The 20139-nt window shown below is 44.6% G+C and overlaps 1 protein-coding gene across 1 annotated transcript in view; it reads left to right on the forward strand.

Annotated features, from left to right (window-relative positions):
• The first annotated feature begins 1609 nt into the window (after positions 1–1609).
• The window catches only part of Slc17a5 (solute carrier family 17 member 5), a 42570-nt gene continuing 24040 nt past the window's right edge, over positions 1610–20139 (forward strand). Inside the window, exons 1-5 of the mRNA XM_005347581.3 lie at positions 1610–1773; positions 12417–12613; positions 13857–14090; positions 16187–16274; positions 18863–18949. Coding sequence (XP_005347638.1) covers positions 1680–1773; positions 12417–12613; positions 13857–14090; positions 16187–16274; positions 18863–18949 — 700 coding nt within the window. The 5' untranslated portion in view covers positions 1610–1679. The remainder of the gene's footprint in view (positions 1774–12416; positions 12614–13856; positions 14091–16186; positions 16275–18862; positions 18950–20139) is intronic.

The raw sequence follows: 20139 nt of genomic DNA on the forward strand, positions 1-20139 counted from the left end.
AGAGCTAGTTCCAGGACAGGCTCCAAAACCACAGAGAAACCCTGTCTCGAAAAAAAAACCAAAAAAAAAGAAAAAAGAAAAAAGAAAAAACACAATATAGGCGATCTTCAGAGCAAATGAAATTTTGTTAATTGTGCAGGCATTCTTAACTCAGCTGGCTTGGGAGTAAGGGCGTCCTTTCCCATGTTCCCTCAAACTCTGCCTTCCTATCCTCCTTCAAACTCTCTGTATCGACCTTGTGACTTTTCTGGAACCTGAACCTTTTCAAGTAAAAAGTGTACTTAAGGAAACACAGTGTTGCTATAATTAGCAAGTTTTCAAGGCTGTTGGTATCTGATTCCCTGTGCTTACCAAGGGAATTACATTAGCAATCTTTTCTCAGAGAAGCAGAACCAATAGGAGAGAGGAGAGACAGTGGAGAACAAACCTATTGGGTCATAGGGACAGCAGTGGTGGAGAAAGCTGAAACCAGGGAGGCTCTTGGTAAGCAATCTGAAGACAGTGGGTTGGAGGATCCCTTCTGCCTTCTCCTTGGGGGAATGGGAGAGAAAATGGAAGCTGGTCTCTTTGTTCTAGTCAAACCTTCAAACGGATTGAAATCCACCCACGTAGTGGACAAGCAAACTGACACATCAAATTAACCACACCAGAACTACTGTCTCAGCATTTCAGAAGGATGTGCCAAGCGGGTGTGTGCATGCTCAAAGGGTCTGTGCCTACAACTGTCAGTTTGAAATCTATGAGGTATTTACTAGCCCAGGAATTAGGAATGTTCTTCAGAAATACTCAGCCCTTCTTCTAGATAGGGACCTCACCTGGCTTACCGAATTTCTGGCTTGCAAGATTTTGTTATTTTTGGATCTGCCTGGAATTCTGCAAGGACATCTACAACATCTTATCTTCTCCATCTGTCTGCAGACACGGCCTTTATCACTCAGACGCTCAGAGGCCTCAACAGGGCTGACTAGGGTAGTTACCTAGTTCCTCTTTCTTAGAGTCAGCAGTAGGAAAACCTGTCCAAATGAGATTTCCAGAGAAAAGCGGACCCATGATCGAACATCACGTGGCCCACTGGCTGGGGATGTATGTCAATGGTACCAGTGTAGGTCTAATATGTATGAGACTCTGGGTTCAACGCAATACCTTCCCAGAAAGAAAAAGCCTATTTCATAGCTGAATCCTAATGTAGGCAATTTCGTCGGACAGACCATGTCTTTCTTTACTCCTTTTCCACTTCAAAATCCACAAGCTGTCCTAGACGAGACAAAGATTGCTAATAATCAGGGGCTCTAACACAGACATCTGGAAGTCAAGTACTTCCAGTGTTTTTCTCTAGCTCCCTAACACAGAGAGAGGAAAGCCCTATCGCCGCCTCCAGGACGGGTGTTCCCCGGCTTTTGCTAGGGGAACAGAGGCGCGGAGTGCCCACCGCCCACAACGAACTCTGCAAGCGCCACATCCGGTTCAGCCACGCCCATCACAGCCGCACCACGCCCACACCGGGGTTGCCCGGAACTAAGATGGCGCCTGAGGAAGAGCGGCCAGAGATGGGCGGGGCCTGGGTGATGCAAGAGGCGGAGCCAAATCCTGTCCCACCCAGCCAGCAAGGCTGGAGGGCTGTGCTCCCGAGAGCTCTGTTGGCTGAACAACAACATCAGCACATCTGCTCTCCCGGCGACATGAGGCCCCTGCTGCGGGGTCCGGCGATGAACGAGGAGGAGGAGAACTCGGACAGCACCCCGCTCCTGCCGAGCGCCCGGCAAACCGAAGCGGGTGAGCGGCTGCTAGGGGTAGCGTTCCGGGTGGCGGGTGGTTCCTGGCCGGGGGGCGCCTCGAGGGAGTAGCTGAGGGCTGGGGGGCGGACGAGTGCAGCCCCGTGGGACCGGCCGGAGCTGCCTGCACTGGTGGGGGACTGAAGCAATTCGGGGTCGGGAGTATCCAACGAGTCAATGAGCCAAGGGCCAAAGTGCCGCTCGCTGTTCCTCAGTGACCGCCAGGTTTCCGCTTATGCCGGTCTGCAAGCATGTGATCAGGTAGCTCCTTGGGCAGGGAGGAGACACACAGAGAAAATAGTTGACATCTGTTGAGTGTGCGGAGGACAGTTGCATAATCCCGCGAATATCTTGACTTTGTGCTGTAAGAGACTAAAAATATTGCAGACATTTCCATTTTTGCTCGTCTATCAGACTAAAGTTTAAGAAACAGGTTATTCTCGAGATGGCTATCTGTAGCGCGCTGAGATAATGTACCAAAGGTCTTGCAGTGATACTTCAAAGAGCATCTTCCCTGTCTGGGATTGTAGCTCAGTGATAAGAGTTTTGACTGGCGAGGTTCTGGTCTCCATACCCGCTATGCCCCCAAACACAAGTATGTGTCTTCATTGGATTTTGCTACACTTTTGCAACGTAGCTTCCTGAAGCTACTGAAACTAAAAGACAAATGAGCTTGCACTCATTCAAGGATACAGGAATGAGAAAGACTTGAACTGGAAAGTTGCCTTTGCTGACCACGGAGAGTCTCCCGTAGGTATGTCTTTTGTGAACATTACCAAAGAACTCTTTCATAACTGCTTTAAGCACGAGCAGATAGCCACCCTCCCTACTTGTGTGTGTAACTACCCTACTATGACGACTTTCTGGCTTTGTTCAGACACTTTTGTTGTTTTCTTGGTGGTTTGTTTTGGTTTTGTTTAATTTTGAGAATAGTGTGTTTGGGGACTGGAGAGATGGCTCAGCAGTTAGAGCACTGGCTGCTCTTCCAGAGAACCTGAGTTCAGTTCCCAGCATCCATACAGGAGCTTACAACCATCGATAATTCCAGCTCCAGGGGATCTAGCACCCTAGTAAGGCCTCCATAGACAGGCACCAGACATGCATGTGGTACAGACATACATACATACAAAATATTCATATACATTTTAAAAACTAAGAAAGGATGCTTTATTCTGTAAAGTTGAAGGCAGCAGTGGGGTGAGCCTAGGTCTTTCATTTTGTGTCTGTTTGTTTGATTGGTTGGTTGGCTTTCTTTGAGACAGGGTCTCCTGTAGCCCAAGCTGGCCTCTAACCACTTTGTAGCTGAAGGTGACTTTGAACTCCTGATTCTCCTGCTTCCGCCTCCTGAATACATGCCAAGCACTCCACCCACCTGCAGCCCCTCTTACTGTCTTCTTGGGTTAGAATCAAAGGCTGGCACTTCACCGTCTTGCCATCCATCACCCTAGAGTCCCTTTCCCAGGCTTTGTCATCACCTCTGTCTCGGTGCCAGCCGCCTCCGCTGCAGACACACAGCACTTGAAGGTACAGCCAAGGCAGATTCGCTGGCTTTGTGTGGATGTCCACCTTCTCAGCAGTCTCCCCATTGCACTACAAGCCTAACGCCCCGCATAACTTAATTTCCCACAGATGAAAAATTATCATGATTCTTAACATCTGAGCTAGGTTTCCCGGATCCGGGGAAGGCAGTGATGACGGTTCAGTTTCTGAAGTTACTGTGTGCTGAGCAGTGCTTTGATTTGTTTGCAGGTCATCTTCCCCAGCTCGATACAGTAAGCACTCGGTAACATTAGCTGTTTCGTTAGTAAACCCAGTGCCCCCTCCCACTCAATAGTATTAGTTCTGAGACTTGGCTCAGGCTAAAGCCTTAAGTTCGCCCCGTGCCTTTCTCATTTCCTTGCTTCTGCACATCCTGTTGCTTTTGCTGGCATGGCTGTACTCACGCCCACCCCACCCCCACAGCTGCCTGACAACTTCTGCTCATTGAGGAAGCCACAATGGAATATCCCTCTTCCAAAAAGGGGATATCCCTGTCCTATCTCCCGAGATTAGTGGGCTTCCTTTCTCCCTTATGTGTGTAGCACTTTATTTTATTAGAAAAGCTTTCTAACCCCTCCGGGAGGTGGTAGCAGTGCACACCTTCAATCCCAGCACTTGGGAGGCAGAGGCAGGCAGCTCTCTGTGAACTCTAGGCCAGCCTGATCTACAGAGTTCCAGGACAACCAGGACTGTTAAACACAGAGAAACCCTGCTACTGAGTTGTGCTGAGCCAGATTTGACTCACTCATATCAACACTCTGCAGACCCTGGTGTTTGCAAAGACCCCCTATAATCAGTACCCAGCAGGAGGTGAGGGGCTTGACCATCAGAGAAGGTAAGAAAATTTTTCTTTAAATAGAAGCAGAAAAATTCATGACCTTAAGTGAGACAGTGATAATATTCATGGTTCCAGTCAGTCAGTCCTCTGAGACAAAGAATTTAATACAATTATTGAAGCATTTGTTAAGACTGGGAGGAGAGGCCTGGAGAGATGGGTCAGCATTGAAGAGCACTGGCTGCCCTTCCAGAGGACCGGGGTTCAATTCCCAGAACCCACATGGCAGCTCACAACTGTCTGTAATTCCAGTTCCAGGGGACTCAACACCTTCACACAGGCATACATGCAAGCAAAACAACAATGCACAGAAAAAATAAAAGTAAATGAATCATTAACTAAATAAATAAAAAGACCCAGAGGAAAATTCTGCAACTTTGTACAGGTAACTGTAAAATTTAACCCTCAGTTTCCTGACCAAGTAACTATTGATGTTAATTCTGGAAGCATGTGGGAACTAAAGGGAAGTGGAATTTCTGTCGATTATTTTGCAAGCTAGAGCACATTAATAATGTATTGCTTGCATCCTCTCAGGAGGATTATTTAAGAGAGAGAAACAGAGAAGAAAACCTTCTGCCAGGACAAATCTTGGCAGGTCTTAGCAGGGTGGACCCTAATGGCCTTGCCCTCTGGAGCCATCTGACCGTGACTCAGAGCCCTCTGGCCCAGCTGCCCTGCTGCCCTTCCTACCACCCTGGTCTGACCGAGCTTGGAGAAGCTTGGTGCAACACCTGAGTTCCAGGGAATGTCGTGGGGCGGGGGGGGGGGGGGGGGGGGGTGGGGGGGGGGGACGGGACTCTGCGGCAGCATGAGCTAGGTCTAGGCTACCCAAAAGGGTTTGGTTTCTTTGGTTTGTTTTCTTTCTTTATTTTTTCTTTTTTAAACAGGGTCTCACTATGAAGCTCTGTTCTGGAACAGAGCTGGCATCCAACTCCCAGAGATCCGCCTGCCTCTGCCTCCAGAGTGCTGGGATTAAAGTTCTGTATCACTATTGCCTGGCTCCAGATGACTCTTCAAAAGGACATGGAGCATATGTTTTCTATTTCACGTGCTCCACAAAAAAAGATAATAACCGTCCTGCTTGTCCAGCTCAACAGTCTGGACTTGCTGTCATTAATCCGCTTTTATGAGATGTTTCTCAGGCACTGACTGTTTTAACCGGCCTCATATGTAAACCAGCACAGGAAGAACAGACATGCACTGAGAATGGGAAGCGGCCTAACTTGAGAGGAAAGGAATGTTAGAAAGATTGTCAGTGTAGGGAGAGTGTAATGGAAGATTGGGGGGGGGGGGCATTTGGAATGAGGTCCTCCAAGGGTGGCGTCTAGTAAACAAAAAGTGGGATCCCATGGGATGGAGTAGCTTAGAGACAGAAAGGGAAAAAAGGTTTAGTGCCCTCCTTCAGCTGAGTTTCCTTGCTTTGAAAGTAAAATAGATAAATCCAGTCCTATTGAAACATAACAGTCATACTGCCTGCTGGCACCTCTACCTCCCGGGAACACAAGCAGGAACCGCCTGCTTGGGGAAGCCAGGAACAGCTATGGCTGTTGGTGGAAGGGTTGTTGCGGAGAGTGTCAGTTACTGAGACTGCAGATGCTTTCCCTGCTGGTGCCTGGTCAAATCAGAATCCATCCGTGCTGCACTCCCAGCATGAGCAAAATAAGGAATTTAATCTCATCCTGTACATCAGAAGTGGAGACCACACACACACACACACACACACACACACACACACACACTTTGCTTTGTGTAGCCCTGACGGTCCTGGAACTGAACTCAGAGATTCCTCACCTGCCTCTGCCTCCCAGTGTCCCAGTGCTGGGAGTAAAAGTCTATACCACCACACCTCACTCTAAAATGTTCAACACATTGTGGCACGATTCTTGTTGTTTGTTGGTTGTTTGTTTTTTTGTTTGTTTGTTTGTTTGTTTTAACACAGGGTCTCTACATATCCATGACTGTCCTGGAACTCTCAGAGATCACGTGTTCCTGCCTCACAAGTGCTGGGACTAAAGACATGTGCCACCACACCTTGATGGAGGAGGGTCATCTTTCTATCTGTTGTTTCATTGGTTAAATAAAGAAACTGCCTTGGCCCTTTAATAGGACATAAAATTAGGTAGGCGGAGTAAACAGAACAGAATGCTGGGAGAAAGAAGCTGAGTGAAGGAGTCACCATGATTCTTCCACTCCAGACAGATGCAGGTTAAGATCTTCCCTGGTAGGCCACCTCATGGGCTACACAGAATATTAGAAATGGGTTAATTTAGATGTGAGAGCTAGCCAAAAAGGGGCTAGAGCTAATGGGCCAAGCAGTATTTAAATGAATACAGTTTCTGTGTAATTATTTCGGGGCATAAGCTAGCCATGCGGGCAGCTGGGTGCCGGGGCCACAGCCCTGCCGCTCCTATTACAGCAACATCTGGCATGAGCCTCTCTCATTTCAGACCTTAATTTAAGTGTAAGAGCTAGTTAATAATAAGCCTGAGTAAAAGGCCAAACAGTTTATAGTTAATATAAGCCTCTGTGTGTTTCTTTGGGACTGAATGGCTGCCTGTCCAAGTGGGACAGAAACTTCTGTCTACACTTTGTATTTATGATTACTAAAATTTCATTTGTTTTTTATTTAGATTTTTGTACAATATGACAAAAAATTAAAAATAATAATGTAAGCAAACTTGGGGTGGATTTAAGAGAGAAATTAGGAATAAATTGTGAGGACCAGCCTCCAGCAGCTTGAGGGGAGCCCACAAAGTCAATGGACTATCACTCAATGAAAGAGTAAAACTTAATTCGCAGGGGCCAGCAAAGGGGACTAAAAAAAAATTCTAAATTTTAAGTTCTGGTTTAAATCTTTTAAAGTTAAAGGCCATGATTGAATTGGGATTTTGTTTGTTTTTTTAATTTTCTGCTTCTTTTGGTCTGCTAAATGAGCAGACTTTGGCAAGGGGAAGGTTAGAGGAGGCTTATGTAGGCCTATTCTCTAGGGAACACTTATTATCTTACCTGGTATTCCAAGTTTCTGGGGCATAATTAGTAGTGAGTTTACGTCAGGCCGACGTCTGAAACTCCACCTGTCTGTGTCTGGGGCCTTCTGTGCTGGAATGCACTACATGCAGTCTACTGCAGGCATGCATGGTGCATCCCCCCACAACTGGTCAGCCGCAGAACACAGCCCCAGATGAAACATTAGGCACTGGGAGCCCCAGGGAAATGCCATTAGGCCACATGTGGGACTTGACTTTGTCAAATAGCTCTTCATACATTCTCTTTCTGGGACCCTTACAGCTAAAAAATGATAATGGTCCTGCTTATACTAGCAAACATCTTAAAGAACTTTGCAGTTTATGGAATATTAATCATGTTGCTAAATTCCCTTACAACCCACAGGGTTAAGCTTTTGTGGAGTGACATCATTACTTAACTGGCAAATTTTAAAAATAGAAGAGGGTGACTGGGAAATGAGTAGGGTTAGGATGTGTGATGTGAAATTCCCAAAGAATCAATAAAAATATGTAAAAAAAAAAAAGATAAAAAAATAGAAGAGGGAACGCCCACCCAAATCCCCACATACTATACTACATTTAGTTATTGTAAATACTTTATTTTTTTTTCACTTTAAAGGCTAATGCTTTTTCTGCAACCCTAAAGCATTTTGTCCTAAAGGGGTCACAGCCTAAAATATATGTTAAAAGATCTCAAAATGAATCAGTGATAGAGTCCAATGTTCTGTAGCATCAAGTTGAGGTTCTGCTTATATCTTTCCAGAAAAATGAAGTCTTGGATGGCTCCCACATCGATGCATCCAAGCAGGACAGCATCCTGGAGGCAAATGAATCGTGTAAAGATAGGTGACAGACCCATTAGCGGGTCACTTGGGGAGAGAGACATCAAGACATAACGCATCAAGCCCAGGCTTTGTGGAAACAGCAAGCATATGATACTGTTGACCCCAAAGTGATGATACTGTTGACCCCAAAACGATGCCGCTGTGCTACCGACTGTATTACGTGTTGATTCTCACCTTGTTAATGCAGAATCCAAATGCCTTTTTGTGGCTGGGGGGGGGGGGGGCTGTATGAAGAGACAGTATGATATGGTTTGGTCATGCTAAGGATTGTGTTTAGGCTTTTTTATTGCCAATTCCAGGAACAGTTACTGATATACAAAAGAGAGGGCTCAAAGATGACCTGCATGATTAGTGAAACTACTACTATTTCAGCAAAACTAATATTTCAGAAACTAATTAAGAGATGGATGATTTGAGAACCACACTTTTATCAAACGGCTACTCTATATTATTTTTTGCTCAGACATAACCTTGATTATCAACAATGTCCTAGTTTGTGTTGCTTTAGTAGGTCAGATTTTTTTTTTCTCATACTATGGAGGGTCAAAGCAATGATTTGCATAAAGAGAGAGGCAAAGATTCTCCCAAGTGACCTTTGAATAGGCATCATGGTTAAGGTGGCTTTCTCCTTTCTTTGGTCCTCTGTTTGCTGTTCTTGAATTTTTCTTATATTACTTGGACTAGCCTTAGAGGCAGTGCAGTTAACCATGGCCTCTATGACAACTGTTGTTTTTGCTTTGAACATTTAGAAGTGGGGCAAAGTAGAGGGCACAAGGCCTTTGTGCTCATAGCACTAGGGAAACCAGGATTATTGAACACGTAAGTTGTCTCTTCAACGGAAGAGGTAATAATCCAATTCCAGAAGGCTGGAATTGGATGTAGTTAAGATGGCTCCGCAGTTAAGAGCACTGCCTGCTCTTTCAAAGGTCCTGAGTTCAATTCCCAGCAACCACATGGTGACTCACAACCATCTGTAATGAGATCTCTTGAGGAAGAGACCTGGTCAATGGTCCTCATCAACTTAGATCATGAAACCCAATATGGACACGTTCAACAGAGCCGCCATATGTGGGCTGCCCACGCCTGCTTCAGCATTGGAAAGGCGTACATTTCAATTTCATTCAATTGCCTAGTGACCTGTGATATCTGGAAGGTCGGGCCACACCTGACTCCCAGGCATTTATGTTTATCCGAGACCCTTTCTCCCTGGACCTTCATCTTGAGCCTTGTTTCTCAGCCAATGGGACTCATGCTTATAGGAAATGTCACATGTACTTTATAAACGGAGCAGAGATGCCCCCCCCGATATTGTTTTATTTATTTCTGTACATTGGTATGAGGGTATCAGATCCCCTGGAACTGGAGTTACAGACAGTTGGGAGCTGCCATGTGGGTGCTGGGAATTGAATGTGGGTTCTCAGGAAGAACAGTCAGTGCTCTTAACCACTGAGCCTTTTATTTCATCTTAGTAACTCTGTAAACACAGGTGGCCAGAGCTGAGAGTCACCCCGGCTCCCTTTCCTTGTTAGCCTTTGTTCTCTGCACACCCACTACCATTCCTGTGTTTATAAAGTGTGGTGTGGAGATGGTGTTTGCTCTGAGGAGTGCTTTGCTCGTTATGCAAGCATGATCTTGCTTCGAACTCAGTGCGGTAGGTATCCAGTGGACCGGCTCTTTCTGCCATGCAAGCTTGATTTTCCTTGGATCAATTTCAAAGAGTATCCAAATTCATAGGCGCGTTTTACTTTATAAAATATTTCTGACTAAATAGATTTATAGTCACAACCATTTTCATAAACCTGGTACCAATTTATTTTTAATACGACTTTTTTTCATTTGGTTTGTTTTGTTCTTTGAGACAGAGTTTCTATGTGTAACCACCCTGGTTGTTCTGGAACTCGCTCTGTAGACCAGGCTGGCCTTGAACTCACAGATATCCACCTACCTCTACCTTCTTAGTGCTGGGATTAAAGGCATGTGCCACCACTGCCCAGTCTAGTATAACTTTTAAAACTTTGTAGTCATGTATTCTATTTTCTGAGTATTGATAGTACCTTAGAAGTGTAAGTGTGAGAAGTATAGATAGCACCTGATCTATAGCTTTTTAGGCATCATCAGTAATAATTTGAAATACCTTGCTCACCTTTTAAATTTTTCAATTTTTTTTATTTGTATTTATGTGTATGAGTGTTTTGCCTGCATGTTTGTCTGTTCACTGTTTATACACAGTGATGATGAAGGGCAGAAGAGGGCATTGGCTTCTCCAGACCTGGACTAACTGACCATTATGAGGCATTTTGTGGGTGCTGCAAATTCAAATCAAACCCAGTCCTTCTAGAAGAATGGTCAGTTCTCTTAATGACTGAGCCATCTCTCCAGCCCCTTCCTCACCTTTTAAAAATGATTGATTGATTGATTGATTGATTGATTGATTGATTGTTGGATAGGGAATTCGAGGACAGCTTGTGGAAGTCAGTTCTCCTCATGTTTGTTTTGTGACCAAACAAGCAAGCACCTTACCCACTGAGCCATCCTGCCAGTTCTTCTTTCACCTGTCTTTCACATCTCAACCTCCAGACCCACAGCTTACTCACGTGATACAGTGGCTTATAAGCCACATCAGTCATGGCCTGAGAAGAAGCAGACAACGTGCAATAAAAGAATGGAGCTAAAAAAAAATTGAGATGGGAAAGAGTGATAAAATATAGTATATATTAAGTTTATTACAGCATATAGTACATATAAAGTATATTATAGTATTTATAGTACATATAAATTATAGTATTTATAGTATATATAAAGTACATTATAGTATATATAAAGTATATTATAATCCAAATCAAGCATTGCCTAAGGAAAAAGTAATAGCTTACAATAAGAAACAACTATATAAAAAATGGGATGGAATAATGATATTACAAGCAAGAGTGGCGTACAATCGTCTAGAGCAGAGGATTGCTGATTACCCCTCCCTTTTACTCTCACACCTAGCGTTCAGTTAAGGACTATTAATTTTCCCCTTTAAATTTACTCAAACCTGCCCACTTCTCCAGATTACCGAAGTAGCACATTTTAATTGTCCAAATAGACTTCTCCATCCGAACACCCGTGTAATGTGGCCTGATAAAGTGATGACGGAATGTGTTCCGCAAAAGGACACACCTTTTCATTGGAGCAAACAGCAAATTGTTCAAACTTAAATGGGAGACTGCATGACTAGAGTCTCAGATTTGTATCTGCCTGTTCTCGTAAGACAATAGCTATAGCACCAAAAAAAGGATTCAGGAATACCCAGTGAAAGGTTTTCTGGTGGCTGGAGAGATGGCTCAACAGGAGAGGGCATGTCTTAGTCACTCTTCTATCACGGTGAAGAGACACCATGACCACAGCAACTCTTAGAAAAGAAAGACAGCATTCAATGGGGGCTTGCTTAGAGCTTTAGAGGGAAGGGTATAGTGGCGCTATTAAACCCTTATCTATTTTTCTCATGACACATCTTGTTTTTAATAATTATTTATTTTTATTTTATGTGCATTGCCTGCATATGTATCTGTGTGAGGTGTCAGATCCCCTGGAACTGTAGTTACAGACAGTTGTGAGCACTGGTCATCTGGAAAAGCAGTCAGTGCTCTTAACTGCTGAGCCACCTCTCCAGCCCCTCGTGCCACATCTTTATCATGCTGAATGTTTGCTAAAACTATGGGTAAAAGGGATTCGATTATATTTGGAGAAATCTGTGTAGATATGCTTAATCTGAGACTATTCGAAAAAGTACTGGTTAATAGTTTGGGTGTTTCTTTAAGAATTGCCTTGGGGGGCTGGAGAGATGGCTCAGTGGTTAAGAGCATTGCCTGTTCTTCCAAAGGTCCTGAGTTCAATTCCCAGCAACCACATGGTGGCTCACAACCATCTGGAATGAGGTCTGGTGCCCTCTTCTGGCCTGCAGACATGCACACAGACAGAATATATTTAAAAAAAAAAAAAAGAATTGCCTTGGGCAGTGGAGTGGGCTGGAGCACTTATTGCTCTTGCAGAGGACCTGGGTTCCGTTCCCATCATCTACATAACTGCTAACATCTGGTTCATAACTCCAGTTCCAGAGGAGCTGATACCCTCATGTGACCTCTATGGGCACCGGGCACATATACAGTACACAAACATGTACAGGCAAAATACTCATACATGAGATATGAAAATAAATAAACCTTTGGAGAGTGGTGGTGCACGCCTTTAATCCCAGGATTCAGGAGACAGAGGCAGGCAGATCTCTGAGTTTGAGGCCAGAGAGAGGTCCAGGACAGCCAAAACTACACAGAGAAAACCTGTCTCGAAAACCCAAATAAACAAAATTTTTAAAATTTTTTCCTTTCATTATTTAGAGATCATATAATTTAAAGTTTTCTCCCACTCTTAATTTCAGCTCCAGTATGCTGCTCTGCTCGGTACAACTTAGCGATTTTGGCTTTCTTTGGTTTTTTTGTTCTTTATTCCTTACGTGTGAACCTGAGTGTTGCATTGGTGGACATGGTAGAGTCAAATACAACCCTGACCGATAATAGAACTTCCAAGGAGTGTGCAGAGCATTCCGCCCCCATAAAAGTTCACCACAATCGCACGGTAAGTGTTTAAAGTTTTTAAAGTGTTTTAAAATTTTTTTGTTTAAATTTTTAAACAAAAAAAATTGACTGATAATAAAATGCTTACAAGTAAAAATAATGAAAAAATATGCCTTTATCAGAAAGAAACCAAAATATGTGTTTGTGTGTGTGTGTATTCTCCCCAGGTTAAGAGTACTTTCTGTTTTCTTGGGAGTTAGTTGAGCAATTAGCTTATAATTATAGCCTGTGCTAACACATATATTAATCTGTTTTAGAAAGTTGTTTTTCAGTTTCCTGAGGAGAATTTGAAGTAATCTCATTTTGGCACATCAGAAAGTTAGGGTTTTTTTTTTTCTTTTTGTTTTTTTCAAGACAAGGTTTCTCAGTAGCTATGGAACCAGTCCTGGAACTCGCTCTGTAGACCAGGCTGGCCTTGAACTCACAGAGATCCACCTGTCTCTGCTTCCTGAGGATGAAAGGTGTGTGCCACCACCACCTGGCGTTTAAATCTAAATAAGTAGTTTCTCCAGGATATTATTGGATAGCTTTTTTTTTTTCTTTTTCAATTTTTCTATCTATCTGTCTGGTTATTTTGTTTGTTTGTTTGTTTGTTTGCTTGTTTGTTTGTTTGTTTTGAGGCAGGGTCTCTGTAGGCAGCCTTGGCTGTCCTGGAACTCACTGTAGCACTCTGTAGACCCAACATATCACAGAGATGCCTCTGCCCCTGCCTCCTGAGAGCTGGCATTAAAGGCTGTGCCACCACAGCCAAGCCCAAGCCTGTGGCTCTTTTTTGAACCTTCTCAGTCAGGGCTGTTACTGAGCCTCCTCAGCAGCTCTTCTAGTGTAGTGTCCTAGAACGGCAAGCTTCTTGAAGGGCGTGGCTCTTAGTTCTTGCACACTCACTCTGGAAACCGCCTGTTGTAGTGGCTCACCTGCCTTAGGGAGCCTGTCTTAGGTCTCTGCTGCTGTGATGAACGCAGCACAGGGCAGCCAGAGGAGGGAAGCAGGAGTTCATCTTACAGCTCACAGTCGGCATGCAGGGAAGTCGGAGCAGGCTCTAGAGCAGAGACTGGAGGAGCACTATTTGTCAGATTCCCTCCTAACTGTTCCACCTGTCCACAGTCGCCAAGGCCCTCCCACATCAATCGTCAATCAAGAAAAGGCCACACCAGCATAGTTTGTATGTTCCGTAGTCCAAAACAATAGTTCAAAATTTCAAAGTTGAGTGGATCATTTTTTTTCTCTCTGCTTCTTTTTTACAGGGTAAGAAGTACCCGTGGGACGCAGAAACTCAAGGGTGGATTCTAGGCTCTTTTTTTTACGGCTACATCATCACACAGATTCCCGGGGGGTACATGGCCAGCAGAATCGGAGGCAAGCTGCTGCTGGGCTTCGGCATCCTGGGCACTGCTGTCTTCACCCTGTTCACACCCATGGCCGCGGACTTGGGAGTGGTGACCCTTATCGTGCTGAGAGCTCTCGAAGGGCTAGGAGAGGTAAACATGCTTGGTTCTTGTTTTACTTCGTAGTCTTTGTCTTCTCCTCTCTGCTAGGCGAAGCATCCTTTTAAGAGATTTTTTTTTAATTTTTATTTTATATGCATAAGTGTTTGTCTGCCTGTACATGTGTACATGATGCGGGTGCAGATGTCTGCAGAAGCCAGAAGAGGGCGTCCGGTCTCCTGAAGCTGAAAACAAACCCCAGTCCTCTGCAGCAGCAGCCAGTGCCCTTAACCACTGAGCCTTCTCCAGCCGAGAGAACATTTTCTGAGGGAGACAGTAGCTCATGCTTCAGAAGACAGAGAAGCAAACCCTTGTCCCGGAGGCTAAGGTGGCCCACACTTGCCATCCATACCTGCATTTTGGCACTTTTTAAAAAGACGTACTGTTTTTGATTGTGTGTCTCTGTGTGTCTGTGTGCGCATGAGTGCAGTGACCTTGGAGACCAGAAGAAGGTACTAAGTGAACTTCTCGAACGGGAGTTACAAGCAGTTATGAGCCACCATATAGATGGTGGAATTGAATCTGGTCCTCTGGAAGGACGGCCAGGTTCTTAACTCCTGAGCCATCTCTCCAGCCCCTATATTAGTGCATTTTACAACATGTTGTTAAATTGCCTTATTTTACTAAATTTGTTATTTATGGAACTTCCCCTTCATCATTAGTTCATTTTTTCTGCTCTTCTAACTTAGAGACAAATAATTTATTATTTTATCTAACTATACCAATTTACTTCTAGGGTTCTTCTAAACGTTTATGGAAAACATTACTCTTTGCTTTATGCCCTTCGTCATTTTTGTTTTTGTTTTTTTCCTTACCTGATTTTGTTGCAGTTCTAGGGAATCAAACCCAGGGCCTTGCCCATGCTGCAATGTTCTCTCCCACTGAGCTGACCCCATGGCCCCATTTAAAGATCTCTTCATTCCTGTCTTTCTTTTTCTCTCCATGCTTTTTTGTATCGCCCTCTGGATGATGAGTGATCTCTAAGCTGGAGAGCTGCTCGTGATTAAGAGCCTTCACTCAAGCACAAGGTAGCCTGAGGTCTGCATAGCTCTCAGAGGCTGGGAGGTCAGAGCATCCATCCTACAGTAGCACCCTGGAGGGACGCTGGAGGGAAAACACTAGCCTTGGCACAGCAGTTCCTTTGTCACAGCAAAGCATCCCGTAAACCCTAATCCCTCGTCCTCAGTTGTATTTTAGTAGATGAGACTTAAGTACCTGCCCATCCTCAGACACAGGAAACATACACAGCTTATAAGTGGTGAGATTTGCTGGAAGGCTCTAGAGATTTCCAGGCTCTCGTGTTGTTTTTGCTTTATATGAGGCAGGGTCTCTCTATATAGCTCTGTCTGTCTGGAATGCACTATGGAGACCACGCTGGCCTCGAACTCAGAGATCTGTGTGCCTCTGCCTCCTGAGCTGGGATTGAAGCTGTGTCTCCACACCTGACCCCAGGTTCTAATTTTAAAGGTGTTTTTGTTTTTGTTTTGTTTTTCCCGAGACAGGTTTTCTCTGTTGCGTAACCCTGGCTGTCCTGGGACTCACTCTTACAGATCAGGCTGGCCTCGTACTCAGAGGTCTGCCTGCCTCTGCCTCCCAAGTGCTGGGATTAAAGGTGTGCGCCATCACAGCCAGTTTAAAGTTTGGTTGGTAGTTTTCATGTTCTATTCTGTCCAAATAGCAGTCTTCAAGGAAGTCTATTAAATACTTGCTTCCTGGTTACAGTGTAAACACTTATCAGCTTCTATCAGTTCCCAGGTTTGTTTTCTCCTTCTTCTTACCTAAGTAAAATATATTTATTTGTAGTCTGTTGCTTCTGGTCCTATTACTGTATCTCTTTACTGACTGCTCTCCTAGCGTAGCTCCTTGTGTGTGGATGTTTAACATTGTAGTCTGTGGTTTCTACCGCAGTCACAGATGGCCCCATAGCTTTTAATAGAATTGAAATTGTGTCTGTCCTTAGATTCTCTCATCTTTGGCCATTCTTCCTGTACATGCCACACGCCTCATCCATAAAGCTAGGTCAGCAACTTTGATCTTTTCTGTCTGATTTTGAAGCTGCCTTGTATTTCATCAGAAATATCCACCCCCAGGGTGTTACGTTTCCAGCCATGCATGCCATGTGGTCTTCCTGGGCCCCCCCTCTTGAAAGAAGCAAGCTGCTTACCATTTCCTACGCAGGTAAGATAACTATCCTTATAAAGCTTCTGACATAATCTGATACGTATGTACCAGCCTTGAGAGACATGCCTGCATGCCATAATCCCTCGGGATAGATGCCTCTTCCTGGGGGAAATAACCTTCTAAGGGAGACCTTTAATAGCAGTTTTTCTCTTTGACTCAAAAAGAGAATAATGTACCATGATTGACTAATACCACCTCCTCTACCTGCTGTCATTTATCTCAAAATACATTGTCTTTTCAAATATTGGAACTTATAAACGAGTTCAGTAGTTGGGAAAAAAATTATTGATTTTCTTTAATTGTGATTTTGTTGTTTGGTCACTTGGTTTTGGATCGTGTGTGTGTGTGTGTGTGTGTGTGTGTGTGTGTGTGTGTGTATGTGTGTTTGGAGACAGGGTTTCACTATATATTCTTGACTGGCCTGGAACATGCTGTGTAGACCAAGCTACCCCAGATCTCATAGAGATCTGCCTTCTTCTGCTTCCCAAGTCCTGGGACTAAAGGCATGTACCACCATTGCCATTAAGATTTATTTTCTTTCATTTCGGGGATATGTGTATGTGTTTGTGTGTGCGTGTGCTCATGAGTACAGATGCCCACAAAGGCATCAGATCGGGTGTGTGTGTGTGTGTGTGTGTGTGTGTGTGTGTGTGTGTGTGTGCCTGCCTGCACATGAGTACCCCAAAGGCACCAGATCCCCTGGAGCTGGAGTTACAGGCAGTTGTGAGCTGCCTGGTGTGGTCACTAGGAGTTGAATTCAGGTCCTGTAGGAGAAACAATCTGTGCTCTTTATTTGTATGTCTGAGTGTGTGCACCATCCGTTACCGAGGCATCCTCTGACAGGACAGCAATGCCTATGGGTCGGGAGCAGGTGAGGAGATGAGGCACTCTGGAGCAAACAGCAGCTAGTTTACTGCACGTGAGCAGCCGCTGATATGTCGGAAGCCTGTCTACTGGGACTGGTTAGCACATTACCTCGGATTAGACAGTGAGCGCTCACAGCACCAGGGTCCCTGTGTGGCAGCAGCACATTAAAGGAGGCACGGGGAGTGCAGACTGGTACGCAGTGGAGCTGCGGATCTCTGCTCCGTTATCCAAGGGAAGCTCCCAGTCCTGTCATCTGCTCTCCTGTTCTCAGTCCTCTGTTCATTCTGTTACCTACTTCCTGTTCCTGGGTTGTTCTTGGTTTTGGTTTTTCAAAACAGGGTTTCTCTGCATAGTCCTGGATGTCCTAAAACTCGTTCTGTAGACCAAGCTGGCCTCGAATACAGAGATCTGCCTGCCTCTGCTGCCGAGTGCTGGGATTAAAGGGGTGTACCACTGCACCCAGCTGTTACTACTTCCCAATTGTCCTTTTTCCTTGCTCTGGGACTGAATTCTAGTCATGCTTTCAAACTCTGATTGCTGCTTCATAAATCTTTCCCTCACTTTGGAGGTCAGAAATAGCTCTGCGTTGTCCTGTGGCTCTCATACTTCCTGATATGAAATGGTCATCGGTTTATATCTGTCTCCTACCGATGACTAAAATGTGGGATCAGAAATAATGTCTAAGACAGATTATAATAACATGTATCTATAATTTCAGTTCTTCAGAAGTGGAGGCAGGAAGATTAGGAGTCCAAGGTTACCCTTAGCTACACATAGAAATTAGGGCTACCCTAGGCTGCCTGAGACCCTGCTTTAAAAGTAAATAAATACTATCTAGCAAAGCAAGGTAATCCCAGCACCTGGGAGACTGAGGCAAGAGCATTTCTGTTAATTTGAGGCAAGCCTAAGCTACATAGAGAGTTCAAGACCAGCCTGGGCTACAGGGTACAATCCTGTTCCATTTTAAAAAGAAAAAAAAAAAGCCGGGTGGTGGTGGCACACACCTTTAATCCCAGCACTCGGGAGGCAGAGGCAGGCGGATCTCTGTGAGTTCGAGACCAGCCTGGTCTACAGAGCTAGTTCCAGGACAGGCTCCAAAGCCACAGAGAAACCCGGTCTCGAAAAACCAAAAAAAAAAGAAAAAAAATACAGACTATCATTTAACTCCTATTGCATTTAACTAAAATGTCTTTTATTATCTGGTAAAAATGTTTTCTAAAACAACTGTTTATAGTATATCCAATTCTGAAAAGCCTTGTTCTTTTTTTTTTTTTTTTTTTTCTGGTTTTTCGAGACAGGGTTTCTCTGTGGTTTTGGAGCCTGTCCTGGAACTAGCTCTTGTAGACCAGGCTGGTCTCGAACTCACAGAGATCCACCTGCCTCTGCCTCCCGAGTGCTGGGATTAAAGGCGTGCGCCACCACCGCCCGGCTGAAAAGCCTCGTTCTTATAACAAGCATGCGCATACCCACCGTGCGCGGCTCTCACACCGATTGGTGCTTCGTATTCGTCAGTACCCGTGGACTTGTAATGTATGTAGCTGTACTAGTACATATGCTTTAGGTTTTCTAGGAGCGTGCTGGATTTGTCTTCACACGTAGCTGCTTCTAATTCAGTAGTTCTTTGTCCCACATCCTGTTCCCCACCCCTGAACAGTAGACCTTTGGCTCGTTCGCCTTCCTCCAAGGCTTATAAAGTCTTCTGTGTCTGCTTTGCTTAGGAGCACAGCTCGGGACGGTAATCTCACTCCCTCTCTCTGGAATAATTTGCTACTATATGAATTGGACTTACGTCTTCTACCTTTTTGGTAAGTATACGTTTTTAACTAAGTCATCATGTAAATTTAAAACATAATAGTAGTTGATTACATTTAAATGTGATTCTGGCGCACGCCTTTAATCCCAGCACTCGGGAGGCAGAGGCAGGCGGATCTCTGTGAGTTGGAGACCAGCCTGGTCTACAGAGCTAGTTCCAGGACAGGCTCCAAAGCCACAGAGAAACCCTGTCTCGGAAAAAAAACAAAAAAAAACAAAAACAAAAACAAAAAAAAAAAAACCAACTAAATGTGATTCTGTCTCCCAACTTCCTGACTTAAAAGATTTCATAACCGAACATGGGAGTTTGTAAAAATTTCATAGAAAGTTTCTGAACACACAGTGACCAGACTCAGAGTTAAACATGCAAGGAGTTCAGAGGTTCTTCTGGCAGCGCTAGCCCGTGTTGTGTCACGTGACTCCACTGCAGTAGGCCTAGGTCCTGAGGGAACCCACGCTTTGGACATGCATGCTGCAGCCACACATACTGACGAAGGCTGCCTGAAACATCTCAGCTCAGATTCAAGAACACTGTACGTTATGAACTGTAATGTTTTCACTGAGCATACAAAGTTTTCTGCTGTTCTAGAAGCATGGTAGTTTATTAGGGAAAACAAAATGTTGACAGGGGGTTTCTGTCCCACCAGGTCCCGCAGTCATTCTGTCCCAAACAAATACACAGAGCTCTACATTAATCATAAACTGATTGGCCTAGTAGCTCAGGCTTCTTATTAACTCTTATATTAGCCCATAATTCTTGTCTGTGTTAACCACATGGATTAGTACCCTTTTCAGTGAGGCAGTCACATCTTGTGTCTTCTGCGTCTGGATGACAACTGCAGACTGACTGTTTCTCTTCCCAGAATTCTCCTGTTCTCATTGCCCACCTCTATCCACTTCCTGCCTGGCTACTGACCAGTCAGCATTTATTTAAAATGCAAGTGACAGGGTACAAACCATTGTCCCACAGCAACAAAAGGCAGTATTCTCCTACTGTAATTCTTCAGCATGTATCAAATCACAGTATCTTGGGCTGGAGAGATGGCTCAGAGGGTAAGAGCATTGCCTGTTCTTCCAAAGGTCCTGAGTTCAATTCCCAGCAACCACATGGTGACTCACAACCATCTGTAATGAGGTCTGGTGCCCTCTTCTGGCCTGAAGGCATACACACAGACAGAATATT

The sequence above is a fragment of the Microtus ochrogaster genome, chromosome 5 (assembly GCF_000317375.1).
Source record: "Microtus ochrogaster isolate Prairie Vole_2 chromosome 5, MicOch1.0, whole genome shotgun sequence".
Lineage (NCBI taxonomy): Eukaryota > Metazoa > Chordata > Mammalia > Rodentia > Cricetidae > Microtus > Microtus ochrogaster.